Consider the following 27,262-nt stretch of genomic DNA (forward strand, 5'->3'; position numbering starts at 1 on the left):
ACTCCTGGCTCAAAAATCTACGAACATGGTTTAATCAAAGCACTCGCTCATTATTCCGCGCGGCTGCATCTAAAGTCCGTATAGCCCTTATGATAGCCAACCTCCGGTAGGAGATGGCACTGGAAGAAGAAGAAGAATGTCTATTTCCTTAACGTTTTTAATATCCATACTAATATTATAAATGGGAAAGTGTGTGTGTGTCTGTTTGTTTGTCCGTCTTTCACGGCAAGACGGAGCGACGAATTGACGTGATTTTTTAGGTAGAGATAGTTGGAGGGATGGAGAGTGACATAGGCTACTCTTTGTCTCTCTAATGCGAGCGAAGCCGCGGGCAAAAGCTAGTATAGTAATACGAGCTAAATGATCGCTTCAATAGTCTGCTATGTAACTATACCTAATATGTAGGTACGGAGACCTAAATGAACTCGGACCCAACCTCAGATTATGAGCTTAGGTCGAATCAGTGGGCGGTGAGTCCAATTCAGTTATCTAGAATGAATTATGAGTATAATCTACTATAAATTAGCCTAGATTATGTCATTTAAACAATATATGTACTATATAGAGGCAATGTACTGGCCACCTTAATAGAGAGTGTTTATTTGGTAACTTGCAAACATTTCTTGGGTATATAAAAAGTCATACTAAACAACTCCATAAAGAATAAAAATAGTCTGTTTCATACATTTTGGCTATCTGACTATAACGTTCCATAGATGATTTTTTATTATTATTTTGAATTTGGTAATAAGTTACTCAATGAGCTTTTTAAACCAAATCCTAATTCACTTCCATATTCTATTATTTAATGGCGTACAACTTCCGTGAATTAACGATTCTTGTCAAATGTAACAATTTCATTGAGATATTTTATTATAATGAAATTGTAAATTTAATTTCAGATTATATTTAATCCGTCTTTGATTGTTATTGCAGTTCGTGAAAGGAGAAATTTCAAATATACCTACATAAAATATGCAAATTCTTGTAAAGGTATTCAAAATGTATCCTTAATACAATTAACAAGAGCTACAGAGAATAATGAGCAATAGAACTCGACGATTTATATTTTATGATAGCCTCTTTTCCATAAGTAAATTTTCCCTTCTTATGTTTTGGTGATAAAGTATTTGTTTTGACCATTTCCAATTAACAAAATTAATGCCTACAGATAATAAAAGGTTATAAGATAAATAAGGTCTTTTCTGACTTCCGGTTTGAATGCCATCTTAGCTGTCTCGTGTCTTGAATAATTTATTTTTCTTTTGCTCATTAATGTTGTTTAAAATGTAATATCGATAGCTTATTATGCAGTAAACTAATGTTGTAGTGAGAAGCTGACGAAGAATTAATCTCGAAACGCGTTTAGCCACTTTTTTGTCGTCAACGGCCGGTAGTCCACGTGCTCAAATCTAGCTATCAATTTACAAATGCTGACTCAACTGGTACACTGTCGTACTTACCGTACCAAAATCACTAATTAATATTGGCTCATATAACCTTAACACTGGCGAAATAATCCCAATAATGGACCATTTAATTTTAAAAAACTAACTAAGGTCTCAGGTTCAGGTAAGGTCAGGTAAGGTCTAAGGTTGTCTGGTAGAGATCGCTTTTTAGCGATAAGACCGCCTGTTGTTGCTTAATTTCTTGTTTGATCTTATTTGTTGTATGTAATTACTTAATGTGCACAATAAAGAATATTATTATTATTATTTGTATGTCTTACCATATCTCGGGACCATGGGGTCCCGGACTTTTGGGAGGCATGTGTGGGGCCGAAGCCAACAGCACAGAGGCCCTTTTAGACACTTTAATCTAAAGGCTAGGGATACACCTGGCGGATACCATCCCCGAGCGCACAATATGATACATCCGGAGATGGTCCCCGCCAGGTGTAAAGACTATTACAGTGCAGCACTTTTGTGTTGCGATGGGAACTAAGGTCATAGGCTATTGTTGTGCAAGTTGGATGGACTGGATAGTGGTCTATGGGGGAGACTATCGGACACCTGCCATGACAACTAGTCTCAAGATTGTAAAAGACAGGCGGTGACTCGCCAACTCATTGAGTGGGCCCTGCAAAACGGCCGCACGCATGGTGCGACAACAGAGCAACACTTGAAGAGTGGCTGAAAGGTTGTCGAGAGGTGAGACTGCGGTAGCCAGATCCCGGTGATCCGTTCAGCAGGCCGCCGGCGTTATGACATTTTACACTTCCAACCTGGAGCATAGGTCCCGCTCTTGCGAATCCACTCTGGCCGGCCGGTTAAGGCAAGCGCAGAGGCGAGGGCTAGATGAAAGTGCCCTCTGGAATAGGGGTCCGCGGTGTCGCCACTCACCGTCAGCTCGCCACAAGCTGCCCCCGCGGGCTTATTATTATTATTATTATTAAGGTCTTTTCTGTATCAAGGCGTTTATGATTGAAGTATAAAAATATTCCGATATATGTGGTGGTGGTGTATCTTCATTCGACACCCCTGCTGGGGTGTGAGTGGTCCCTTCCGCGCTGGGCGCTGTGGGGGCTGTAGTGGGACGCTTCTCTTCTTCGTGAGGCGTTCTCCGTCGTCTTTTGGAGGATGACTGGGCTTCTGGTGATTGCTAGCCCTACCGCTACCGGCCGTTATCCAACCCCGCGACCTCTAGCCACGGTGATACCGTTTGAGCGGGGCCAAGTTTCGGGGCCGCAGTGAAGGCGACCGGCAGCTCGGGCTAGCGTGGGCGATTCAATATGTATCAATCAACTATTCTACGTAAAATTAAAGAAAACTATTTTTGGAGAGTGTATTTTAATAGACCAGGTACATTAACTACTCTGTTGATTTAATGTGAGGTTTTCTTAGAAATAGGTATAGAGGCTGGACCAAAGTTTAAATTTCGTCCTTTTGTCGACAGATGGCGCTCTTCGCAGCGAGGTAGAACTGCGCGGGCGCGGCACCGAGCCAGCGTTCCTCCACGAGCTTCACTCGACGCTGGCTCCGCCCGCCGCGCCCGACCACCACTGGCACCTCACGCTCCTGCTCATCATCAAGGCCCTCATCTTCACCACGATCATCCTCGGCGCCCTCTTCGGCAACGCCCTCGTCATCATATCAGTCCATCGGCATCGAAAACTTCGCGTCCTCACCAACTATTACGTTGTCAGCTTGGCTGTCGCTGATATGCTCGTCGCCTTATGCGCGATGACGTTTAACGCCAGCGCTGAGCTCACCGGTGTTTGGCTGTTCGGACCTTTAGTCTGTGATATGTTCAATTCCTTTGACGTTTACTTCTCAACCGCTTCCATACTACATCTATGCTGCATATCAGTAGATCGCTATTACGCTATAGTCAGACCTTTAGAGTACCCAGTCACAATGACACACAGAACTGTATGTTTTATGCTTGCTAATGTCTGGGTCTGGCCAGCTTTGATAAGCTTCGTCCCAATATTCATGGGCTGGTACACGACGGAGCAAGATCGTCAGTATAGAAGAGCAAATCCTGACGTGTGCATATTTAAAGCTAACATGATTTACGCTATGGTATCCTCAAGTATTTCCTTCTGGATACCAAGTTTAGTAATGATATCGATGTACTGTAGGATCTTCAGAGAAGCGATAAGACAAAGAGAGGCGCTGACGCGGACTTCATCGAATATACTTCTGAATTCAGTCCATTTGCGGCATACGTCACACGCGGCGCATCATTCGCACTACTTACATCCAGACAGACGTCCATCAGACATAAGTCCCAACTACAGTACATTTACTGAATGCCCGGAAGAAACAGAGTTCGGAGAAGCAGTGATGACTGTTGGTGATGTGTGTACGAGTAAAGAAGCTAGTCCGAGGAAGTCTGTGAACGTGAGCTGTGACACTGCCAGCTCGGGGTACTGTTCTGGAGGGTCTAACAAGAGGTCGTCGAGTGGACAACCTCCTACGGGGTGGAGGCCTAGCTGTTCTTCGGCTGTTGCTTCGAAGGAACTTGCGAAAGCTGCGACGGAGCTCAATGCACAAGGTAATTTTACTTTTTTTTTAATTTCATTCACCACTACCTGCTTTAGGGTGATCTGAGTTCTTAAGGTAAAGTTAGAAAATAAGAGAAAAAGAGTACCTAATCGCGGATCAGATATCACAGGATGTTACTGTAAATATATTTAGTAAGTTTAATTTTTTCAAATGTTAGGTGAGTATGCATTTTTTTTTAATTTAAGGGGCATTATAATCCTATGAGGATTCCATATAATATTTAGGTCGAATTTGAAAACAACCAGTGCCAATTTATAAATGTTTAGAAACGTTATCAAATTTATATTAAGTATCTAAAGACTTATATAATCATGTTTGTTATTTCGTAACAAGTAAGATGCAAAAGTGATGCATGAAACAGGAAGGTATTTCAATTATAATTTTAATAACCACAAAATTCAAATTTTGAAAAAAACCTCGACCGTGACATAGTGGACCAATTTTCATGAAACATGGCTAAGAACACTCCCGAATAACTCAAAGAAAACATAAATCTAAATCGATTCATCTGTTCGGGTGCGACAGGTAAGATTAATACATTCCACCAAACTTCAAGAAGTATGTATTTTTTCTGCCACAAACGAGCAAATAAATGCCTGATGGTAAGAAATTACAAACATCTGATACACCAAAAGGGTTTCGTACCGGCCTTAAGAGAAAATTCTTTGTAACTCTGATATAAAAAATAAATCGCAAAACATAAACTAAGTTAAACTCTCTTAAACGGGAAACTTTGCAAATTTACCTCAACCCTTAAGTTGAAGTTGTTAATGTCAATTACGTTGAGATACTGAGACAGTTTCTTTACAGTCTACAGACAACATAATGGAACGCTCATTTTGAAATTAGAACACTATGGTTTGTCTATAAATGCCCTAAACTTTATGTCTTCTTACCTTAGCAATAGAACACAAACAGTAGTTGTTAACAAAACTCGCTCTAGCGGGACTGTTGTCCAATTAGGAGTGCCACAAGGCTCAATTTTAGGTCCATTCCTGTTTTTGGTTTATATAAATGATTTGCCATGTATAGTAAAAAACTTTTGTGAAATAGTACTTTTTGCTGATGATACATCACTGCTTTTTAATGTTGACCGAAAATCTACGGATTACAATGTAATTAATATCACGTTAGCTGATGTACTGCAGTGGTTTACTGTCAACAATTTACTTCTTAATTCTAAGAAAACCAAGTGTATTCGATTCTCTCTGCCGAATGTTAAACCAATCGATACAAAAATACTTTTGAATGATGAATGCTTAGAGATGGTAGATACAACACTGTTCCTTGGCTTAACATTGGACAAAAATCTACAATGGAGTCCTCATATAAGGAAACTAGCAAGCAAATTAAGTTCAGCCGCATACGCCGTTAGGAGAATCAGGCAACTGACTAATGTTGAGACAGCTCGCCTAGTGTATCATAGTTATTTTCACAGTGTAATGTCATACGGTATTCTGGTTTGGGGCAAAGCAGCTGACATACAGACTATCTTTGTATTACAAAAGAGAGCCATTCGTTCTATTTACAACTTAGGAACACGTGAATCAGTAAGAGAACTCTTCAAAGAAATTAATATCTTAACTGTAGCTTCCCAATACATTTATGATAGTATAATTTATGTTGTTAAGAATTTAGACTGTTTCACTAAGAATTCTGATATCCATAATTATAACACTAGAAACAAAAATAAGCTTGCCATAAAGAAGTTTCGTGTCCGTAAAGTCACAGTAAAGTACAGAAGTCATTTGTTGGGCAATGCATTCATTTTTATAATAAGTTACCTGACACTGCTTTGAGATTACCCCTCCCAGCTCTTAAGAAGCTCTACTCCTACTCGACATGACGAAGGCATATGATAGGGTCTCTCACAGCATTTTGCTGAGGAAACTTGAGGAAATAGGCATACGAGGTGATGCCTACGGCTGGCTAAAATCATATCTCTGCGACAGAAAGCAATACGTACAAATACAGCACTTTGATGAACAAAATAACGAACTTACTTCAGCGAGATCTAGCATGAAAGTAACAAACTGCTCTATCCCTCAAGGTAGCGTGATAGGATGTTTACTTTTTATTATATATATTAATAATCTGCCAAAGTTAACAAACGATTTTAATATACTCTATGCTGATGATGTGTCTTTCCTTTTTGATTGCAAAAACTTAAGCGATGCACATAAAATTATAGAATCTTATAACAACACGACTTCATGGCTCGCAAATCATAATCTAGAAATCAATAACCTAAAAACAAAAATTATACAATTTCATCCGTACCAGAAAGAACCCTTAGACTTATCTACAGTAACTAATACATTAAGTGTACAGGAAGTAACGAATTTCAACCTTCTGGGTATCACTATCGATACTTCGTTTAGTTGGCAGGAGCATATTTCAATAATAAAGTCAAAACTATCTCAATTCATATTTGCCCTGAATCTGCTGAAATCGAACACACACTCTGATTGCGCCAAGTCTGCATATTACGCGTATGCGTACTCATGGCTAAAGTATGGAATTGTTCTATGGGGACACAGCTCAAAAGCGCAAAGTCTATTCGTAAGCCAAAAGAAGTGCCTCCGAATAATTGTAAACGCTCGCGGCCGAGCTGAATGTAAAGAACATTTTGTTAAGGAAAACATGCTCACCCTTCCCTGTCTCTACATTCTGGAAACTGCCGTTTTTGTTAGGAAACATATTACTTTGTACGACCATGTTAAAAGTGCCCGAAGACAAGACAAACTATTGTTACCAGCAAAACCAAACTTAGAAATGTTTCGAGATAGCCCCCACTATAGATCTGTGATAATTTACAATCAATTACCAAAAACCATAACAAGTGAACAAAAAATACAACCATTTATAAACAAACTTAGATCATTGTTAATACGAAAGGCATATTATACAATCGAGGAATTTTTATCAGATAGAACACTAGAATAAATAAATAAACAATCAATGTAATTTAACTCTTTATTTTTTATAAATATCTTTTTTTTTTATCATATTTAATTTAACTTAATTTAATTATTTAATAGTTGAGATTTTATGATGACGAAGATAATTATTGACTGACATGTTCTTATTTTTATTATCACATATTTTGCTTCTTTTTATTATTTTATTGTGTATTGAATAATGTAGTTCTGTTTATAACTTGTAAATAGCTACAATTAGTTTTTAAGGTAATTGCAACGCCCTAACAGGGTATCATGTACCGACTTATTGTATCTTTACCACCTGTATATGTAATGAACATGAATGCAATAAATGATATGAATATGAATATGAATATGAAGAACTACTTAAAAAAATCATTGATGTTAAAGGCTTATTACAGAGTCGAGGACTATTTGACAGACAAAGATGCATGGCCCGAACCAGAAACTACAAAAAACGAATAGCAATTAAAATAATTGTATTATGTATAGAGGACACAGTTCAGATAAGAAAGCACATCAAATATTTTATGTTGTGTAGGTAAATTACATATTTAATGATATTGAGATTCATATTATCTTTTTCTTCTGTGACAATTTGATATGTTTTCTCTGAAGAAGAACGACGTATTATTAAGCAATAATATAATTTATTGAAATTAATTTCCATAGAGTACCTAGTCTGTTCATATTCTTTGATGAATACTTTTGCATGTTAAATTGTATCTTGTTATTTAATGCATGTTAGTTATAAGATGTAATGTTTTGAAAAGAAGTTGCCCGCCGAGTTTCTTGCCGGTCCCATAGTGGATACCCCCCCTCCCAACTGAGGGGGGACTGAAATCTTCTCGAGGCTGAGGCGTAGGGTTAGAGCCGGCGTAGCTTTATTTGACGTTCATATGCGCATTGTAATATGCCTACTTGAAAAATAAATATTTCATTTTCATTTTCATTTTCATTTTCATTAGGCTGGTTGCACATTCACTTAACACTTTCGCTACCAAGAACCCGACTGTCGGGCACACCGCTCGTAGAAGCGTAGCCGATTACATGGGGAAACCCGTATGTAGCGAAAATGTCGTAGCGCCGCGTAGAGCCCGGTTTCGAAAGTGTTAATAAATAAATAAATATTTAGTTATTAAAAGATTGACTGAGCGTGAGCACGGTAAGCTCAAGAAGGCTTCTGTTGTGCTGATACAAATACTTATATACATAGAAAACACCCATCATGACTCAGGAACAAATATCTGTGCTCATCGCACAAATAAATGCCCTTACCGGGATTCGAATCCGGGACCGCGTCTTAGCAGGCAGGGTGACTAAGTGCTAGGCCGGACCAGTCGCCAAAATACTATACATTCAAATACAATAGAAAACCCCATCGCAACCTCTTGCATAAATATTGGAATCTTTGGCTATCTCGTGTGTCAATATTGGCACGTGCGGTTAAACAAATATTCCCCCTTGTAAAACAAAAAACTAATAATGAATATTTATTTAATAATCATTTCCTCGTTGTTTTGTTCAATGTGCACCCAGCCTTACTCATATATTTGTACTTAGAGTTGCACACTTGTACATTAACAATTTTCTTTAGTAAAAAGTTATAAACTTTCTTATGATTACTGAGACTAAATGTGCTTCTTAAGTGACCGGCCACACCAGAGCGTCGCGTGTCTCGGGGCGCGCAACGGGCGTCCGCGCCACGCCGCTTCAGTGTAATTCAAAAAACGCCTCCTCAGTACATTTTGTATAGGAAAGACGTAAGACGCGCCCCAGGTGGCGTGGCGGCGGCGGGGCGCGCGCCGCGCCGCTTGGCGGCGCGCCTTACGTCCTTCCTATACAAAATGTACTGAGGAGACGCTTTTTGAATTACACTCAGGTGGCGTGGCGCGGACGCCCTTTGCGCGCCCCGAGACACGCGACGCATAAGTGGGAACGCTGCCTAATGCTCAAAACTTTACATATCTCAAGTAACTCGTCTAAACTCGTTGGGATGAGTTGAGGAAGTCAAATGTATGTCATTTTACTTTACGCGACTTTCTTCAACTTGGGACGTTAAGATTCATGAGATAACTTAATTACGTAGACTCTGAGTTTATACTTTTGATGCGCTGACTTTTTGCTTAATTTATTACCTACATTTTTATAGGTACTATTTATACTTTGTTTTTATAAGAAATATTTTATTTTCTGCGATGGCTCAGCGACCCGAAGTGGATCTTGGCCTCCGACACTAGGTTCCGCCATTTGCTTTTATCCTGTGCGACCTGGGTGGCTAGCCGAATGGCACAATCGCTCACGAAACGCTCACGAAACGAAGCGCTAGTAGATATCTATCTCTATCGCGCTTGCGTATTGGCGCGACAGAGCCAGCGGCGTATCGCTTTCGTTTGGCGTCGGAGAAATGCCATTCGGCTACGGGGCCTGATGCCACTCCGTCACTATAATGCCGTGTCTTGCGTGGGCGACGGTCGCGCGACAGTCGCCGTCGTTTCTCATCGCATCGTCTACTTCCATATCGATAAGGTTTGATTTCGTATGCGTCGCGTCGCCGTCGCGCGACCATCGCGCGACCGTCGCCCACGCAAGCCACGGCGTAAGAAATGATGAATCATAATTATCTATAAGTAATACAGTTGTAGTGCGAAAAGATTTGCCTTCGTATTGTTACGGAAACGTACGAACGTGTCATGCTATTTCAGTCAGTCTCAGTACAAGATGTACTGACATTGACTGAACTAGCATGACAAATACGAACGTTTCCGGAAAAATACGAAGGAAGCCCTTTTCGCACTACATTTCGCACCAGACGACCGGTCTGGCTCAGTCGGTAGTGACCCTGCCTGCTAAGCCGCGGTCCTGGGTTCGAATCCCGGTGAGGGCATTTATTTGTGTGATGAGCACAGATATTTGTTCCTGAGTCATGGATGTTTTCTATGTATATAAGTATGTATTTATCTATTTAAGTATGTATATCGTCGCTTAGCATCCATTAGTACAAGCTTTGCTTAGTTTGGGGCTAAGTTGATCTGTGTAAGGTGTCCCCAATATTTATTTATTTATTTATTTGTATGTACCTTGAAACGAGCAATTCTTGTATATTTATTTATATATACCGGCGATCTCGGAAACCGCTGTAACGATTTCGCTGAAATTTGTTATACGGTGGGGATTTTCGGGGGTGGAAAGGGAAAAATTGATCTAACTTACTCTTAGGCCCCAGGAAACTCAAATTTTCGAGTTTTCGAACTAGGAGCGAAGCTCGGTCGCCCATGTTCTAAGTAATAAACGTAATACATAAAATTTAAATTTCGAAGTAAAATCTGGAGAAGACTGTGGTTTGTAACCAAAAACAATCATAGAGAGCCGTCTAGTAAATATAACATATATTTTCAAAAAACTGTACATTGTGTAACCACAATTTTCATTATATTTAATACATTTTGTGAACAGTAAGAACCTTTAATAACAAAACCACGACACGGGTAAGCAGTTGTAAACATTTTGAGGTATGATAAAAAATAAATAAGTACTTCTTTTTTAAGAACGTTATTCATTCTACACGTTAACACAAGGTATTGTTATATAAATCTTCAGTTATTTTTTTTTATTACATTTGAATTTTGATATAAAATACAAATATTGTGTTTAATATTATTTTATCAATTTAAGGAATGTTTTCCTCTTGGTTTTGTATATTTGTAACATAACTTGTCTTGTTTACCTACAACCAATTTACAAAAAAAAAAAAACGGCGGGAAATTTGGCGGAAAACCCAGTGTGTGAGCACCATTACATAAAAGTAAAAGTGATAAACACGCCAGTGACCAATAGATAATACTTTTTAACCTCCGACGCAAAAACAACGGGGTCTTATAAGTTTGACATATCCTGTCTGTCTGTCTGTCTGTCTGTCTGTCTGTCTGTCTGACTGTTTGTCTGTTTGTCTGTCTGTCTGTGTGTGTCTGTCTGTGGCATCGTAACTCCCGAACGGATGAACCGATTTAGATTTAGTTTTTTTTTTGTCTGAAAGCTGAGTTAGTCGGGAGTGTGTTCTTAGCCATGTTTAATGAAAATCGGTCCACTATGTCGCGGTCGGGGTTTTTTTCAAAATCTTAATTTTGTGGTTATCTGTGGCATGCATTGAAATAAAAACCGGCCATTTTAGACAACTTTTATTTTTACCCTTAAGTAGTTAAAATTGTAAGTAGATAAATAGATTAAAGTTATTGTGCAGAATAACAATGAAAACTAAAACCGCATTGCGTAAACTGCTTAAACAAACAAAAACCCATGCGGTTTTACGGTTTTCGCGACCCGACCGTATTTGTCTTATCCCACAAAAGGTCCCCTATATTTTAAATTTAAATTCGCCCGAAACTTTTAGTTTCGTACATTTAAATGGAATTTTGTTTGGGTCGAATAAATTTTCGTTTATGAACGTCCTTAATTGGGTAAGTAACTGGGGTGTGATTAAAATGCTAAGGGATCCTGTTTTGTAAAACAAATCACGTAACAAAGGGTCCCCAAGGTACTCGTTCAGGGATAAAATTGGATGCCAATATACCTTTGGACCGCTCGTTTGATGAAGTAAGAGTTTTATATAAATGGGCTTACTCTTGGCCACAGACTAGGTAAAGGCAAAGACACCTACGAAAGAAGCGTACGATGGAGTGAGCTCGCCCAGAAGATGCCTGTTCACCCAAGATTTGAAGGTGACGTATGTGGCATACAAGCCTACTTAGCAGCCTTTTTTGATACTCACTTTTTCGTTCGAAGCTACTTAGTATAATATTGCTTAGTTTTACTTCCAGAATTGTTTTATACGGGCGCTTTGCTCCATTCATACTATACAAAAACATTTAATTATTTGTCGTTTACCACGAAATGGCTACTATCTGCCGGCGTACCCGAATGGCAATCGTCGACGCTATACGCCGGCAGAAATGCAGTCTGGATCTATCGCACCAATACGCCAGAGATAGATTTAAATAGATATCTACGAAACTGATATTGTCGTGAGCTTTTGTGCAAATTTGGCTACGTACCCTGATCCAGTATCGGAAGTAGAAATTATGTCAAAGGAAAAAATCACAAATGCAGCCTTTAATATACAGTATGTAAACCAACGAAAACCATTTACTGAAGCCTGTTAATATTTAAGTTACACAGAGCAACTTTTACTATGGGACCAACACCCAAAACGCGAAATAAAAATTTACTCTCCCATAGGAAATACTTACTATAAAATAAAACTACCTATGAAACTGTCAGAAGATATTTTCGTGATTTCGGGGTTGATCCCATAGTAAAAGTTTCTCAGTATCACCTGGACATTTACGGGTTACAGTAAATGGTTTTCGTTAGTTTACATACTGTATAAGGTATTGGTCCTTCATCCGATATAATAGCGGACATCGGATAATGTAAAACGCACTAACACTGCTCTCTCACCACTGTTGACCTCTATTAATTTTATTTTTGTATAAAAAAATACCAGCTTGTGAAATACTCTATGAGTTGAAAATCAAAGCTTCGATTTCCTCAACCAATAGGACGTATTTGGGCATATTTTTATTTTGTCGGTTCCACTTTTTTTTCTTTCTGGAATTTTTTGCACTTTTTCTATTCAGAGCTCTTTTAATTCTACAAGGAGACAAAAAATGTCCCAAATATCCGTACATTTGTTTGCCTTGCTCTGTGTTTCGGTCAAACAAGTTGTATGAAAAATTGTAACTCAGTGGAAAAAATAATGTTGGTACCTAAGATATTTTTTTCCTGCGAAATCGAAAGAGCTCATGATTCTGAGTAGAAAAAGTGCAAATATTGCCACATTTGAAAAGAAAAGTAGAACAGAAAAGAAAATAAAAATATGCACATTTAACATTATGCCGTAATGTTCGCACCACAAACCAAAAAAGACTTTTGACAATAAAAAACAAATAAGTATGAAATGGGAAGAAAGAAATACGAATACGAAGTTACATTAATATTCTAAAAGCGTTCTTTCCCCAGCTCTCTTATTGATTCAAAAAAATATTCGATTTTTCCAAGAATTGTACCGAAAATAACAATCTAATTATGTTAAGAAAACTTAGTCAAACAGAACGAAGTATAATTTAATACATTTTATTACTGAAATTGACGGATTATATTAGATTGTCTTGATTCGCTTAAAACTTTTTAATTTGTTGAAGATAAGGTTAGAACTGTGTAAAGTTTGGAGACAATTCAATACTCTTTAAAAATTGCAATTATTCTTATTTAATTTAGAAATAAAAAAATGTAATACCTACGCACGAATAGATATAAATTTATATGTATCTTTGCATAGATAATAAATATTTCACAGCGTAACTCTATATTATTACTGAAAGCAGTAGGCGTCTCTATAATTGAATAAATCTATTACAGTACATGTTTTATAAAAAAAAAAAAAGTTTTCCTCTACAAAGGTTAATGGAATTGATAATTAGAGAAGAATTTTCCTTTTCACTTAAATGTGTACTTTATAAATTTATTACGGTACCATGACTTCAGAATACATAACTTGATAAAAAAAGTTTAACAGAAAATGTATGTCACTGCGTCGAAATATCGGGAGCTCGACTAAAATCAAAACAGTGGTCACGGTCTATCCCGGTCAATTTAAAATATTCAAAACTCAATGTAAACCTACATTGGTATAACTATTTGCGATTTTATCTTCCGTTTTTTTTTAATCCTTAAGATCAGATGACGCCGCAAAAGAAACGAACTTTAACAAAACACTAAAGTCACTATAAATCTTTAACACAACCGAAACTGAACCTAAACACAGTTTCATTAAACTTGGCAGAATAACGAGGGGCCCGTCAGTAAACTGCCAAACTGATGGTATCTGAATAATGGATTAGTCGGTCTGTCTGCAGCAGCTGTTATAACTCGATACTTTCTTAGAAATGTTGCCGACCCATGGCTTGATGACGTTCTAAAAATAAGGAAGTAATGGATTAGGAAATGATTGTCATTTAATTAACTTTTTAACAAAAAAATAAAACCGCCTTCAAAAAAAGCGTGTTACAAAATACGGAGAAACTAAAAAGCCAAAAATAATAAACCTTCGAATTCAGATTTCTTATCGGATTGCAATAATCTAAACATCCAAATTATAAACAAATCAATTATTTTTGTAGTCGGTACCAGACCTGTTCGTCGCCTTGCTATTTCCTGTTTGCCCGACCCAACCATACGCAGGCTGGCCCCGACTCCAAAAATAATTGATTTGTTTATAATTTGGATGTTTAGATTATTGCAATCCGATAAGAAATCTGAATTCGAAGGTTTATTATTTTTGGCTTTTTAGTTTCTCCGTATTTTGTAACACGCTTTTTTTGAAGGCGGTTTTATTTTTTTGTTAAAAAGTTAATTTATTTGTTGATTTTTAGTGGTTCCTAGTGATATTATATGTATCAGTCTGAATATATGTACAGTAGTGAAAGAATTATCCTTTAACTCCTAACCATTGAGGAGTTGACCTTCCATCATCAGCTCGGCCACTTAAAATTATTACCATCAGGCGTAAATACTGGTGTACCTTTGAAAAATACACTAAAAACATTACATGTGCCTATAACATTTGAAGAGTTCCCTCGATTTCTCCAAGATCCCATCATCAGACCCCGACTTGGTGCCAATGGGACCATCTCGGGGTTATACCCGTTCGATCAAAAAAAATTTTGAAAATCGGTCCACGATTCTCGGAGATATCGAGTAACATACATACAAAAAAAAAAAAAAAAAAAAAAAAAATTCAGTCGAATTGAGAACCTCCTCCTTTTTTGAAGTCGGTTAAAAATAAGTTACTATTTTGAGAACAAATTGACAAATATGTTGGTGACCCCTGACTTGATCAGATGGAAATCAGATGCGCGGCACTTTTTTTCTAGAAATGTCAAACCTCTGATTTTATGACGTTCTATATAGTACATTACCAAGGATCGGACAAACGCCCGTCATTTCGAAAATGTAACTCTGTTCCGTACAGTAGAGACTTCCTTATTTTATGATGTTAACATTTTTTTATTTTATAAGATTTTTTAAATAACACTGTGACACAAAATATCTATTTAGACGGTCCCAACCCTTTCTGATGACCATGATTGTGACCAACAAACGATTATGAATATTTTATATCGAATTTTTATCTATTGAGTAAAACTAATTTATCAATATTTACCTACTTCATATAGGATATCATCAAATCAGATAAATACATACTCATACTTCATTTCGATGACATTGTTTACTACTGGCCATTTAGATTAAATACGTAATATTTCGATCATATTTGTCAGGCTTTGACGTTGTCTCTTTAGAAACACATTTTCTTTAACCAAATCGATTTCTTTAATTATTAATTATGCCTCCAAGACGTCCGGCAAGTGAAGAATGTATACGATCATGGATTTCTTCCTATATATCCAGATTTATTATTCGACGGATTCCAATTGCGTTGCCGTATTTGTCACTGGATATAAATTATATGGTTCAATAAATTTATAAAACACTTACAATTTTTTTATTAACATAAGGAAGTCTCTGCTGTACGGAACAGGGTTACATTTTCGAAATGACGGGCGTTTGTCCGATCCTTGTACATTACGATACAAGTTCGGTAAAGGTTAAATTTGAAACAAATGACGATAAAATTAAAACACGACAAAAGGAAGAGTAGAATTTACGACACGAGTTCCAAATTACTTCTCCGCGCGTGTAACTTTCGACATAGACACATAAAGTACTACCTACTAAAACAAAAGATCTTTACTCACTATCATAATAGGTATAACTCATCGGTAATAGTTTTTAATAATTGCATGTATTTTTTTTAACCGACTTCAAAAAAGGAGGAGGTTCTCAATTCGACTGAATGTTTTTTTTTTTTTTTTTTGTATGTATGTTACTCGATATCTCCGAGAATCGTGGACCGATTTTCAAAATTTTTTTTTTTGATCGAACGGGTATAACCCCGAGATGGTCCCATTGGCACCAAGTCGGGGTCTGATGATGGGATCTTGGAGAAATCGAGGGAACTCTTCAAATGTTATAGGCACATGTATTGTTTTTAGTGTATTTTTCAAAGGTACACCAGTATTTACGCCTGATGGTAATAATTTTATGTGGCTGAGCTGATGATGGAAGGTCAACTCCTCAATAGTTAGGAGTTAAAGGATAATTCTTTCACTACTGTACATATATTCGGACTGATACATATAATATCACTAGGAACCACTAAAAATCAACAAATAAATTAACTTTTTAACAAAAAATAAAACCGCCTTCAAAAAAAGCGTGTTACAAAACACGGAGAAACTAAAAAGCCAAAAATAATAAACCTTCGAATTCAGATTTCTTATCGGATTGCAATAATCTAAACATCCAAATTATAAACAAATCAATTCTTTTTGGAGTCGGGGCCAGCCTGCGTAAGTGCGTAGGGTTGGGTGGGGCAAACAGGAAATAGCAAGGCGACGAACTGGTCTGGTGCCGACTACAAAAATAATTGATTTGTTTATAATTTGGATGTTTAGATTATTGCAATCCGATAAGAAATCTGAATTCGAAGGTTTATTATTTTTGGCTTTTTATTTTCTCCGTGTTTTGTAACACGCTTTTTTTAAGGCGGTTTTATTTTGTTGTAACTGTATGTATATATATGGCAATAAACTTTTCTTATTCTATTAGTGCGGAAAAAAAAACATCATTATGTAAAGTATGTAGGTAAATATTTCTTATTAGAATAATTTGGTAAAATTTTCTTCTTCATCTGCGTATCACTTTTGACAGAGTGGTCGTGTAATGTTGTGTCCTGAGAGATACGTTTTGCAATTTTCCACCATTCTTCTCTGACGGCTGCCATAAAAAAATTGTTATTTGTTTTACAAGGGGGCAAAGTTGTTGTTTAACCGCACGTGCCAATATTTATATCCGAGCAAGCGAAAGATTCCAATATTGAACCGCGAGCGTAGCGAGTGGTTCATAAAGTGGAGTCTTGAGCGTTGCGAGGGTTTCAAGGCACGAAGGTTAAACAAACTTTGCCGCCGAGTGAAACACAACATTTTTCACTACACCAATACGAACAAAATACCGACTATAAAACATCAAACTAAATCAAATCTATCAATTTCTTCAATATTTATGATTCAAAATCATCGTTTATAGGTAAATTCTACCAGCCAGCTTAAGACATGAAGTTAAAATTTGTATGAAATTACTTTGCACTCTTGTGGAATAAAATGCAATTTTGCTATCTGTTTTCGAATAGCAAAGTAAGCCTTACCCGTTCGTTGGTGTAGTGAAAAAAAATTTGGTCTCCCTGAAATGATCTGATTGTTCAGATAGGTAAATACTAAAAAATGTTTTTGAAAGGTTCAGGGCGGCACTTTTGTCTAAAAACGTAGGCGACCTCCGATTTGAAAACGTTTTAAGACGCTACGGAAGTGAAAATGCTGAAATGGAAAGGAGTCCCCCTTTCAAATTGGGAATTTCAGTTTTACTAGTGTTATCAACTAGATTTATCGAAAAAAAATGTCCATTAAGAACAACTCAGTTAAAAGATATTGCGAAAAAATCTTTAAAATCGAGGTTTCGCTCTCGACTGTTTCCTCCTTCAAAACTTATATAAACGGCACGAAATTTGAGAATCTGAATAACAATGAAATAATCTGTGTCGGACCATTTAGATTTTTTGGCTAATTGTTACCGATCTTGAGTATCACACCTTTATTTGAGCCATATTGAAAAAGGCCGTTTTTAGAAATTTTGGATTGGCTCTAGCGTCTTTTAAAATAAAAATAGCAACAAAATTAAAACGGTCCGACACAGATAAAAATAATAATAATCTGTGTTGAACAAATCATTGCTCTATCTTCAAAAACCAGGGAGGAAATAGTCGAGAGCGTTTGTATGGAGAATTGACCTGTATCGTATCGTTTTAAAAATAAGAATGTTGGGAGCCACCCTGACTTGATTAGGTGGATTACCCAAAATTATTTTTGGTTGGTTGGGCAGTACGGCACTTTGGTGTATTGGATGTTTTATTTATAATTTTAATATCTGGGCAACCGAGCTTCGCTCGGTTCTGTTTCGTATCCTTGACATGTGTCGCCATCTAGTTCAAAAATAAATAGTACCTACATCGAGCGAAAGAATTCTCAGCCTTAACAACACAACTACTCCACACGAGATGGCGCGCATTTCGCCACAAAAACTCAAATAGTGTATTTTCTATTCGTTTTAGCCTTGACCTGTGTCGCCATCTAGTGTTTGCAATAAATAGTACTTACATCGACCGAAAGAATTCTGTCTTAACAGTACAACTACTGCACACGAGATGGCGCGCGAAGAAAAACGCATGAAAACTCGAAAATTCGCGTTTTCCGGGACCTAAGGATAAGTTAGACCGATTTTTCACCCCCAAAAACCCCCACATAACAAATTTCTGCGAAATCGTTAGAGCGGTTTCTGATATCGTCAGTGTAAATAAATATATATATAAATAAATAAATAAATAAATAAATAAATATACAAGAATTGCTCGTTTAAAAGTATAAGATATTGTGTTGTCGGTTGGCATTGTTTAAGTAAAAAAATATTGAGGACGATTTAACTTCATCTTCATTTACCTACTTATTACGTATTTGTAAGAATGATTAATTTTATATTTTTATCATGCAGAAACGTCTGCGAGCGATCCATGCTAATATTATAAATGGGAAAGTGTGTGTGTCTGTTTGTTTGTCCGTCTTTCACGGCAAAACGGAGCGACGGTTTGACGTGATTTTTAAAGTGGAGATAGTTGAAGGGATGGAGAGTGACATACACTACTTTTTGTCTCGTTCTAACGCAAGCGAAGCCGCGGGAAAAAGCTAGTATTACATATTTCGTGGCTAATATTCATGGAGCTATGTATAATTGTAGGTATATCACACAGAGAACCTCCTATAGAGTGGCAATCTTGTATATTTTGTTCGCGATACGAGTCACCAGTGTTTGGGGTGCGAGGAGCGGGCGGGGAATGTGTTAAGCGCGCTGTGATTGGCCGTTTCAAGGACGGCGGGCAGTCGCGCCAGGTGAAAAGGGACAGAAGTATGACTGTCCCTCTACTGACGCGTAAGTGGCCAATGTAAGTTGACCTATGCCGGCTCTGAATAAATTATAAATATGACTTATTTGTGGAATGTAATGCCGTCTGTTTTTAAATTTGAGCTTCTTGTTACCTTTCCACACCATTTCACACTACAGGTGGACATCTTTAAGGCATCAAAATACCCTTTTCCAATTTTTTAGTGCGAAAAACCCGCGCTGCTTTCGGGTCTGTTACTTGGTCGATACTGATCGGGCACGGCGAGCGCCCGCGCTTATATCAGTGCAAATACTAGGAAGGCTGGCGACAGCGAGTCGTCTTGTAATGGATGTCTATAGGGGTTGGTCTGTGGTATATCATCAAGATTATTTATTTTTAATTAAGTACTAGTTTATGCCCGCGGCTTCGCTTGCGATAAATTAGAAAATTGCTGAACGCTCCATACAAACTTCCACCCCCCATTTTAGGGAAGTGGGGGATTCGAAAGAGACAAAAAGTAGCCTATGTTACTCTCCATCCCTTCACCTATGTCCACTTAAAAAATCACGTCAATTCGTCGTTTCGTTTTGCCGTGAAAGACTGACAAACAAACAGACAGACACTTTCCGTAGAGACATGTAACTACGTATAGACGGATAAAGTCTGAGAAAAAAACGTACCTCAAAGCCCTAGAGAAAAAGGTACGGTGGCCTAGATGGCGTTACACCCTTGGCGAACGCTCGGCTAGATGGCACTAATATTAATATTTGACATTTTAACACATATATCAAGCTAACAATATGGGCCAAATTGTCAAAGCTGAGGTTCAAAAGTTTTAAGCTTGTGTCGAGAGATGGCAGTCTATGCACTGTGGTTACACATTTTACTCTGACAGTAACTCTAGTAGTAGTAGTGCTAAATCATCTGGATGATATACAATGAAATCATCGAGATGAGAGCATCGAGTATTATAGATAATACTCGATGCTCTTTGGATGTTTCATTGTATATCATCCAGATGATTTTATTTTAGTGCCTATTTTCATTCGCTAAATTATATTGTGTCCTGTTATTTTTACCTATATCTTTAGAATATCTGCACGCCTGGCATACCAGTGTGATAATTTATGTACTATTGCGTCGGTGCGTCCCTAACACTCAAAGAAAGTGCCAAAAAGAACCGGCCAAGAGCGTGTCGGGCCACGTTCAGTGTAGGGTTCCGTAGTTTTCCGTATTTTTCTCAAAAACTACTGAACCTATCAAGTTCGAAACAATTTTCCTAGAAAGTCTTTATAAAGTTCTACTTTTGTGATTTTTTTCATATTTTTTAAGTATGGTTCAAAAGTTAGAGGGACACACACACACACTTTTTTTTCCTTTAGAAGCGATTATTTCCGAAAATATTAATATTAGCAAAAAACGATTTTAGTAAACCCCGTATTCATTTTTAAATACCTATCCAACACTGTTGGGGTTGAAATGAAAATAAAAACAGTCCCCACTTTACATGTAGGGGGACCCTAACAAAACATTTTTTTACACATTTTATTTTACCACTTTGTCGGCGTGATTGATATACATATTGGTACCAAATTTCAGCTTTCTAGTGCTAACAGCCACTGAGATTATCCGCAGATGGACGGATGGACGGACGGACGGACGGACGGACGGACGGACGGACGGACGGACGGACGGACGGACGGACGGACGGACGGACGGACGGACGGACGGACGGACGGAAGGACGGACGGACAGACAGACATGGCGAAACTATAAGGGTTCCTAGTACTACGGAACCCTAAAAAGATCACGCGACCATGCTTACCCGCCCGATACACAAATATTTATATCTGAAATATCTTCAAATTTGACTTAATTCTAGTGTAATAAGTTACAAAATGTAATTACATTTTCTCATTTGTAACACATAAAATTCTCGAGAGATTTTTTTCGTGAATTGCTTAAGTTTATTGTAATCCCTCGTCGACTTAGCAATTACTTTAATAAAAACTAATTTATTATCGCTTTCATTCAAATTGTTCGTAAAATACATTTCAGTAAACGTGATTTCATTTTGGTAAAAAATCTGTTACCAAAGTTTTTTGTAAAGGCACTTTCATTTTTTCCCACTTTTTAAGTTGTAATCATTTTAAGATGTTTCGAACTTAAGTTTTTTTTTTATAGATTTTTTTGATGAATACACAATCGAATTATAATTATACTAGCTTTTACCCGCGGCTTCGCCCGCGTAATAAAAGTATTCATTAAGATTTTCATTTGGATCCGTAGGGACCGTAGGTTTCTGTGTAGGTATATTTATCTGCGATTATTTCGATTGCACATAATACTTTTGCTTGCAATGATTATAGAAATATTACACATCGACCACAGCGTAGGTAATTCTATATACGCTGGGGAAACCTTTATAAACATCCCACATAGCCCGTATTTCGACACTATGATTGGTGGGTAAAAAGTACTTTTTTCTATTATCCCTTACAATTTTTTACATTTTGCTTATACTTATCGCAAACGTAATCTTCAAGCAAGCAAACAACGATCGTCTTAGAGCACATTGATTGTAAAAGACCGCCGACCGATTATCCGTATCCCTCTAACGATACCCATATTATCCGTATCCGTATCCGTATCCATATCCGTATCCGTATCCGTATCCGTATCCGTATCCGTATCGCTATCGCTAACGCTATCGCTATCGCTATCGCTATCGCTATCGCTATCCCTATCGCTATCGCTATCCCTATCGCTATCCCTATCGCTATCCCTATCGCTATCCCTTATCAAGATGTTTAATGATATAACACTTTAAGTTCTCGCGCTTTGTACACATATTTAAAGTCACATACAGGTCGAACGCGATTAATTAACATTATTTTCACCTTTTTTCCCAACGTTTCGGCCAGGTTGCACTGGCCGTGTTCGCGGAAGACTGACGTCCCAGCAAAATGTCACCGGAGATGTAAACAACACAAAACTACCCGATATTAATTTATATAAATGTTCGGGGTAGACAAATAAATATAATCTACCCGCTTTTAGTTAATGTTTATTTCCCACCATGTTTATTTTAAAGGTAAAAATAATGTTAATTAATCGCGTTCGACCTGTATGTGACTTTAAATATATGTTTTATGATTTCTTTTCAAGTGCTAAAATATAAAGTTTCATGGTTTTATCATGTAAAATTAAGAAATCCCATACAAACTTTCAACCTCTTTTTCAACCCCTTCATCCCTTTTTTTCGAAATAAAAAGTAGCCTATGTTCTGTCTCAGGGTCTAAAGATTGTCTGTTCCAAATTTCATCAAAATCGGTTGCGTGGTTTAAGCGGGAAAGCGTAACAGACAGACAGACAGACAGACAGACAGACAGACAGACAGACAGACAGAGTTACTTTCGCATTTATAATATTACTAGCTTTTACCCGCGGCTTCGCCCGCGTAATAAAAGTATTCATTAAGATTTTCATTTGGATCCGTAGGGACCGTAGGTTTCTCTGTAGGTATATTTATCTGCGATTATTTCGATTGCACATAATACTTGTAGATTGTAGAAATATTACACATCGACCACAGCGTAGGTAATTCTATATACGCTGGGGAAACCTTTATAAACATCCCACATAGCCCGTATTTCGACACTATGATCGGTGGGTAAAAAGTACTTTTTTCTATTATCCCTTACAATTTTTTACATTTTGCTTATACTTATCTCAAACGTAATCTTCAAGCAAGCAAACAACGATCGTCCTAGAGCACATTGATTGTAAGAGACCGCCGACCGATTATCCGTATCCCGCTAACGATACCCATATTATCCGTATCCGTATCCGTATCGCTATCGCTATCCCTATCGCTATCCCTATCGCTTTCCCTATCGCTATCCCTATCGCTATCCCTATCGCTATCCCTATCGCTATCCCTATCCCTTATCAAGATGTTTAATGATATAACACTTTAAGTTCTCGCGCTTTGTACACATATTTAAAGTCACATACAGGTCGAACGCGATTAATTAACATTATTTTTACCTTTTTTCCCAACGTTTCGGCCAGGTTGCACTGGCCGTGGTCGCGGAAGACTGACGTCCCAGCAAAATGTCACCGGAGATGTAAACAACACAAAACTACCCGATATTAATTTATATAAATGTTCGGGGTAGACAAATAAATATAATCTACCCGCTTTTAGTTAATGTTTATTTCCCACCATGTTTATTTTAAAGGTAAAAATAATGTTAATTAATCGCGTTCGACCTGTATGTGACTTTAAATATATGTTTAATGATTTCTTATCAAGTGCTAAAATATGGTTTTATCATTTAAAATTAAGAAATCCCATACAAACTTTATACCTCTTTTTCAACCCCTTCATCCCTTTTTTTCGAAATAAAAAGTAGCCTATGTTCTGTCTCAGGGTCTAAAGATTGTCTGTTCCAAATTTCATCAAAATCGGTTGCGTGGTTTAAGCGGGAAAGCGTAACAGACAGACAGACAGACAGACAGACAGACAGACAGACAGACAGACAGAGTTACTTTCGCATTTATAATATTAGTAAGTAAGTAAGTAAAGTAAGTAATAAGTAATAGTAAGTAATAAAGTAAGTAATAAGTTTGGATAGTATATATATAGTATATAGTATAAGTATATAGTATAGTATATATATATATATAGTATAGTATAATAGTATATAGTATATAGTATATATAGTATAATAGTATATAGTATATAGTATATAGTATTATAGTATGGATAGTATGGATAGTATGGATGGATATGGATGGATAGTATGGATTTTTTAATAACAATGAAAAATAGGGAACAAACCACTCAATCTAAACGATGTAGGGAACGAATAAAATTCCCTACATCGATAGATGGCAGCACCATCTCTCTCGCTATATCGTAATCTTGCAAAAGGATTCATATAGGAGGTGCAACCACAAATTGCTCGTCATTAGAGGTGGTCAAAGGCGCCTAGCCTTCAGAGATAACATACACTAGAGGAATTTCGACGGGTACCTCGGCGGTCGAGGTGGTGTAATGGCGTCAGCCGCGATAGCTGGAGACCCGGGTTAGTTTCCCGGCTTCGCCACCAGTGGGCTTGATCGTTTATTTCTGTAGTGTATGGTATCTATTTCAGTTTATAATTTACACTCAATCTAAAATTAATATGATGCAACAAATAAAAATAAAAACATCTAAAATTTGTTCATATTTAACTCGTAGACCAAGGTTTTTTAGAGAACTACTTAAGGAGCTTCAAAATCATATCAAAATATTAAATTAGGTATATCTCTAATAAAAGCTAGTCATTAAAGCATTCTGAAGACCTAGTTTTGGTATAAATGCACATGAGATCTCAAAAATGTGCATTTTTTCAAATAAAACACAGAAAAATAAACACAGAAATCATTATATTCGTCTTCGAGATCCCCGAAATAAGGTATTTAAGTGCGTGTCTGGTCGTTTGCCTCCTTTTTCATAAAAAAAGTACTCTCATTAACGACCCCATAATTAAATTTTCAAGAATTTCTCATTAAAAGATAAAGAATGTACTAGATAATAGATTTAGGAAGATCAATTAAAATTTAAGCCTCCGTTCCTTTCCATTTTCCCCGGGTTTTCCTCTTCCCCTAACTTTGGCTAAGAAGATTACCAAAAGAACATTCATCATTGTCACAAGTCACCGGAGGCAGATTTGAGTTGTTTTATATTAATTCGTGACATGGCGAGCAGCTGCTGCTCGCGGTTTGTTTACGTTTTGGTACCTCGTTGAAATTAGGGTTTTGGCATACCTCACCTTTTTTTTTTATAGACCACGTCGGTGGCACGGTCCGCCTGACGGAAAGCGGTCACCGTAACCTATGGACGCCTGCAACTCAAGGGGTGTCACATGCGCGTTGCCGACCCATTAGAAACTTGAACACTCCTTTTTTGAAGAACCACATACTCATCAATCATCTAATCTGAGATGATTTTAAACAAAATGTTATATACAAAAAGTTTTTGTATCAACAATTATAACGGCTAGCTCAAAATGGTTTGGTATTAATTACTATACTATTAAGGTCAGTGTCGGGAAGACCGTCTACCTGAAAGGACCGTCTACAGAATATAACTTTTGTAATTATACTCTGTCAAACAAGTCTGTCAGTAAATAAGAACTAAGAAAACTATAGGTGTCCTTTTCTCTAGCACGCTAAAGAAAAGGATGCATAATTGCATATAGTTTTCTTTGTTCTTATTTACTGACAGACTTGTTTGACAGAGTTTAAATCGTTTTTCATCCTTAATCCATTATTCAGACATATTCGTTAACCATTTTTCCAAGATTTTTATTTCCATTCCGCTACTAATAGGATAACTTTGTGTGGAGGTAACATACTACCTTTCTATTAAGATTATCTGCTTTATTTTATCCACACTAGATTTTTATCAAAGTAAATCTAGTGTGGCAAACAGTACGCAATCAAATGGCGCGGCTGCATCATTATAAATAAAAAATAAAAATAAAAAAGCCGTTTATTTCTCACCAGAATAATTAACATTATAACGAATGAATGAAAGTTTATTCACAATAACACTAATTAGTAACTAAGTAAGGTAAGTTCAGGAGTCTTTTTCCTGAGTGAGAACCCCTTTTTATAGGGTATAGGCCTCCTCCAAGGATCTCCAGAGCTCTCTGTCTGAAGCTGTCGTTATCCAGTTGGGGCCGGCGGCGGCTGCATCATTAGCAGACCTTAAATGTCGCAAAGTATGTCTCTGCAGTAGCTACAAATTTGCAGCGCAGCGTTTGGGGTCAAAACCCTGGGGCCGTGGGGGCTAGTGCGCATCGCCTCTATAAGCTGTCAAAGCGCCTCATAAAGGCGTCTGGTGAACAGAGGGCTGGTCAATACTTCGCTTAGCTTAGCGGATCAGCATTGCCGTCCACCGGGGTAATGTGGCCAGCCCTGGGTACCTTACCTAACGACGAGGACCTAGGTTATTTTGTTTTATTTGTAGGTTTCTGATGTAAGTGTATTTTTTATCATGTGTTTTACGATGTACAAATTAAAAAAAAAAACTGTACAAAAGTACCCTTCTTTAATTTTATTTAAAAAGTCGCTTACTGACGCGACGCGGGTACCACAAGTGATTAATGTATAACATTGCCACTCGAAAAAACAAAAATTAATTACACTCCAGTGCTCCTTTTATTAAAGTCTCTTGTATAAAGTACTAAAGTCTTATTAAACCCATTAGTTAGTTTGAAAGTCTTCCACATTTATTTTAAGTTACTTTTTTTACTTACACGACGCAAAACGACGGGGTGTTTTACGTGTCTGTCTGTCTGTCTGTGTGTGTGTCTGTCTGTGGCATTGTAGCTCCCGAAGGAATGAACCGATTTGGATTTAGTTTTTTTTTGTTTGAAATCTGAGTTGGTAGGGAGTGTTCTTAGCCATGTTTCGTCGGTCGGTCAAATCGGTCCACTATGTCGCTATGTCGGTTTTTTCAAAAAATTTATTCATACTAAATTACTGTCACCGCATACATCAGAATATCAGCGCTCTCTTGCTTATAATAGTCATATATTTTTGGTCAGGCTTTACATTGTCTTTATTAAAGGAAGAGAAAAGAAAAACACGTATATCGTATAATCGTAGTAAGCCTATGTGGTTCAGTTGATCACAGATCACAGGTCACAAGTTCAAGTTCGGTCAGAGATATTTTTTTCCGATTTTTCTATAATTAAAAAAATGTTTTTATGAACTTCCTCAAAAACCTTCAAAATCCACCTACGCAGTAACAAATTGATACATAGGTAAAAAGGTTACATAAACATCATAACAGCCCTTTATCGCCGACTGCTGAGCATAGGCCTCTCTTCTAGTATGACACTTCTCCCGGTCCTCGGCTAGTCTCATCCAGTTGTGACCCGAGATATCGACCCAACGAGCCAACGGATTCCAGTAGTTACATAATATTTTTCACCACACCAACTGATAAAGGCGTTCTTTGCTATTCGAAAACTGATAGCAAAATTGCATTTTATCCACAAGAGTGCAAAGTAATTTCATACAAATTTTAACTTGATGTCTAAAGCTGGGTGTTAGAATTCACGTAGAAATCATGATTTTGAATCATAAATGTTAAATAAATTGAAGTACTTTATTTATTTTGATGTTTTACAGTTTATATT

At 37.2% G+C, this 27,262-nt stretch overlaps 1 protein-coding gene across 1 annotated transcript in view; it reads left to right on the forward strand.

Moving 5' to 3' along the window:
- The first annotated feature begins 3,146 nt into the window (after positions 1 to 3,146).
- Positions 3,147 to 27,262, forward strand: part of LOC125238341 (octopamine receptor beta-3R-like) — a 34,978-nt gene continuing 10,862 nt past the window's right edge. Inside the window, exon 1 of the mRNA XM_048145641.1 lies at positions 3,147 to 3,999. Within this exon, the coding sequence (XP_048001598.1) occupies positions 3,162 to 3,999 (838 nt within the window). The 5' untranslated portion in view covers positions 3,147 to 3,161. The remainder of the gene's footprint in view (positions 4,000 to 27,262) is intronic.

The sequence above is a fragment of the Leguminivora glycinivorella genome, chromosome 23, assembly GCF_023078275.1.
Source record: "Leguminivora glycinivorella isolate SPB_JAAS2020 chromosome 23, LegGlyc_1.1, whole genome shotgun sequence".
NCBI classification, from domain to species: Eukaryota; Metazoa; Arthropoda; class Insecta; order Lepidoptera; family Tortricidae; genus Leguminivora; species Leguminivora glycinivorella.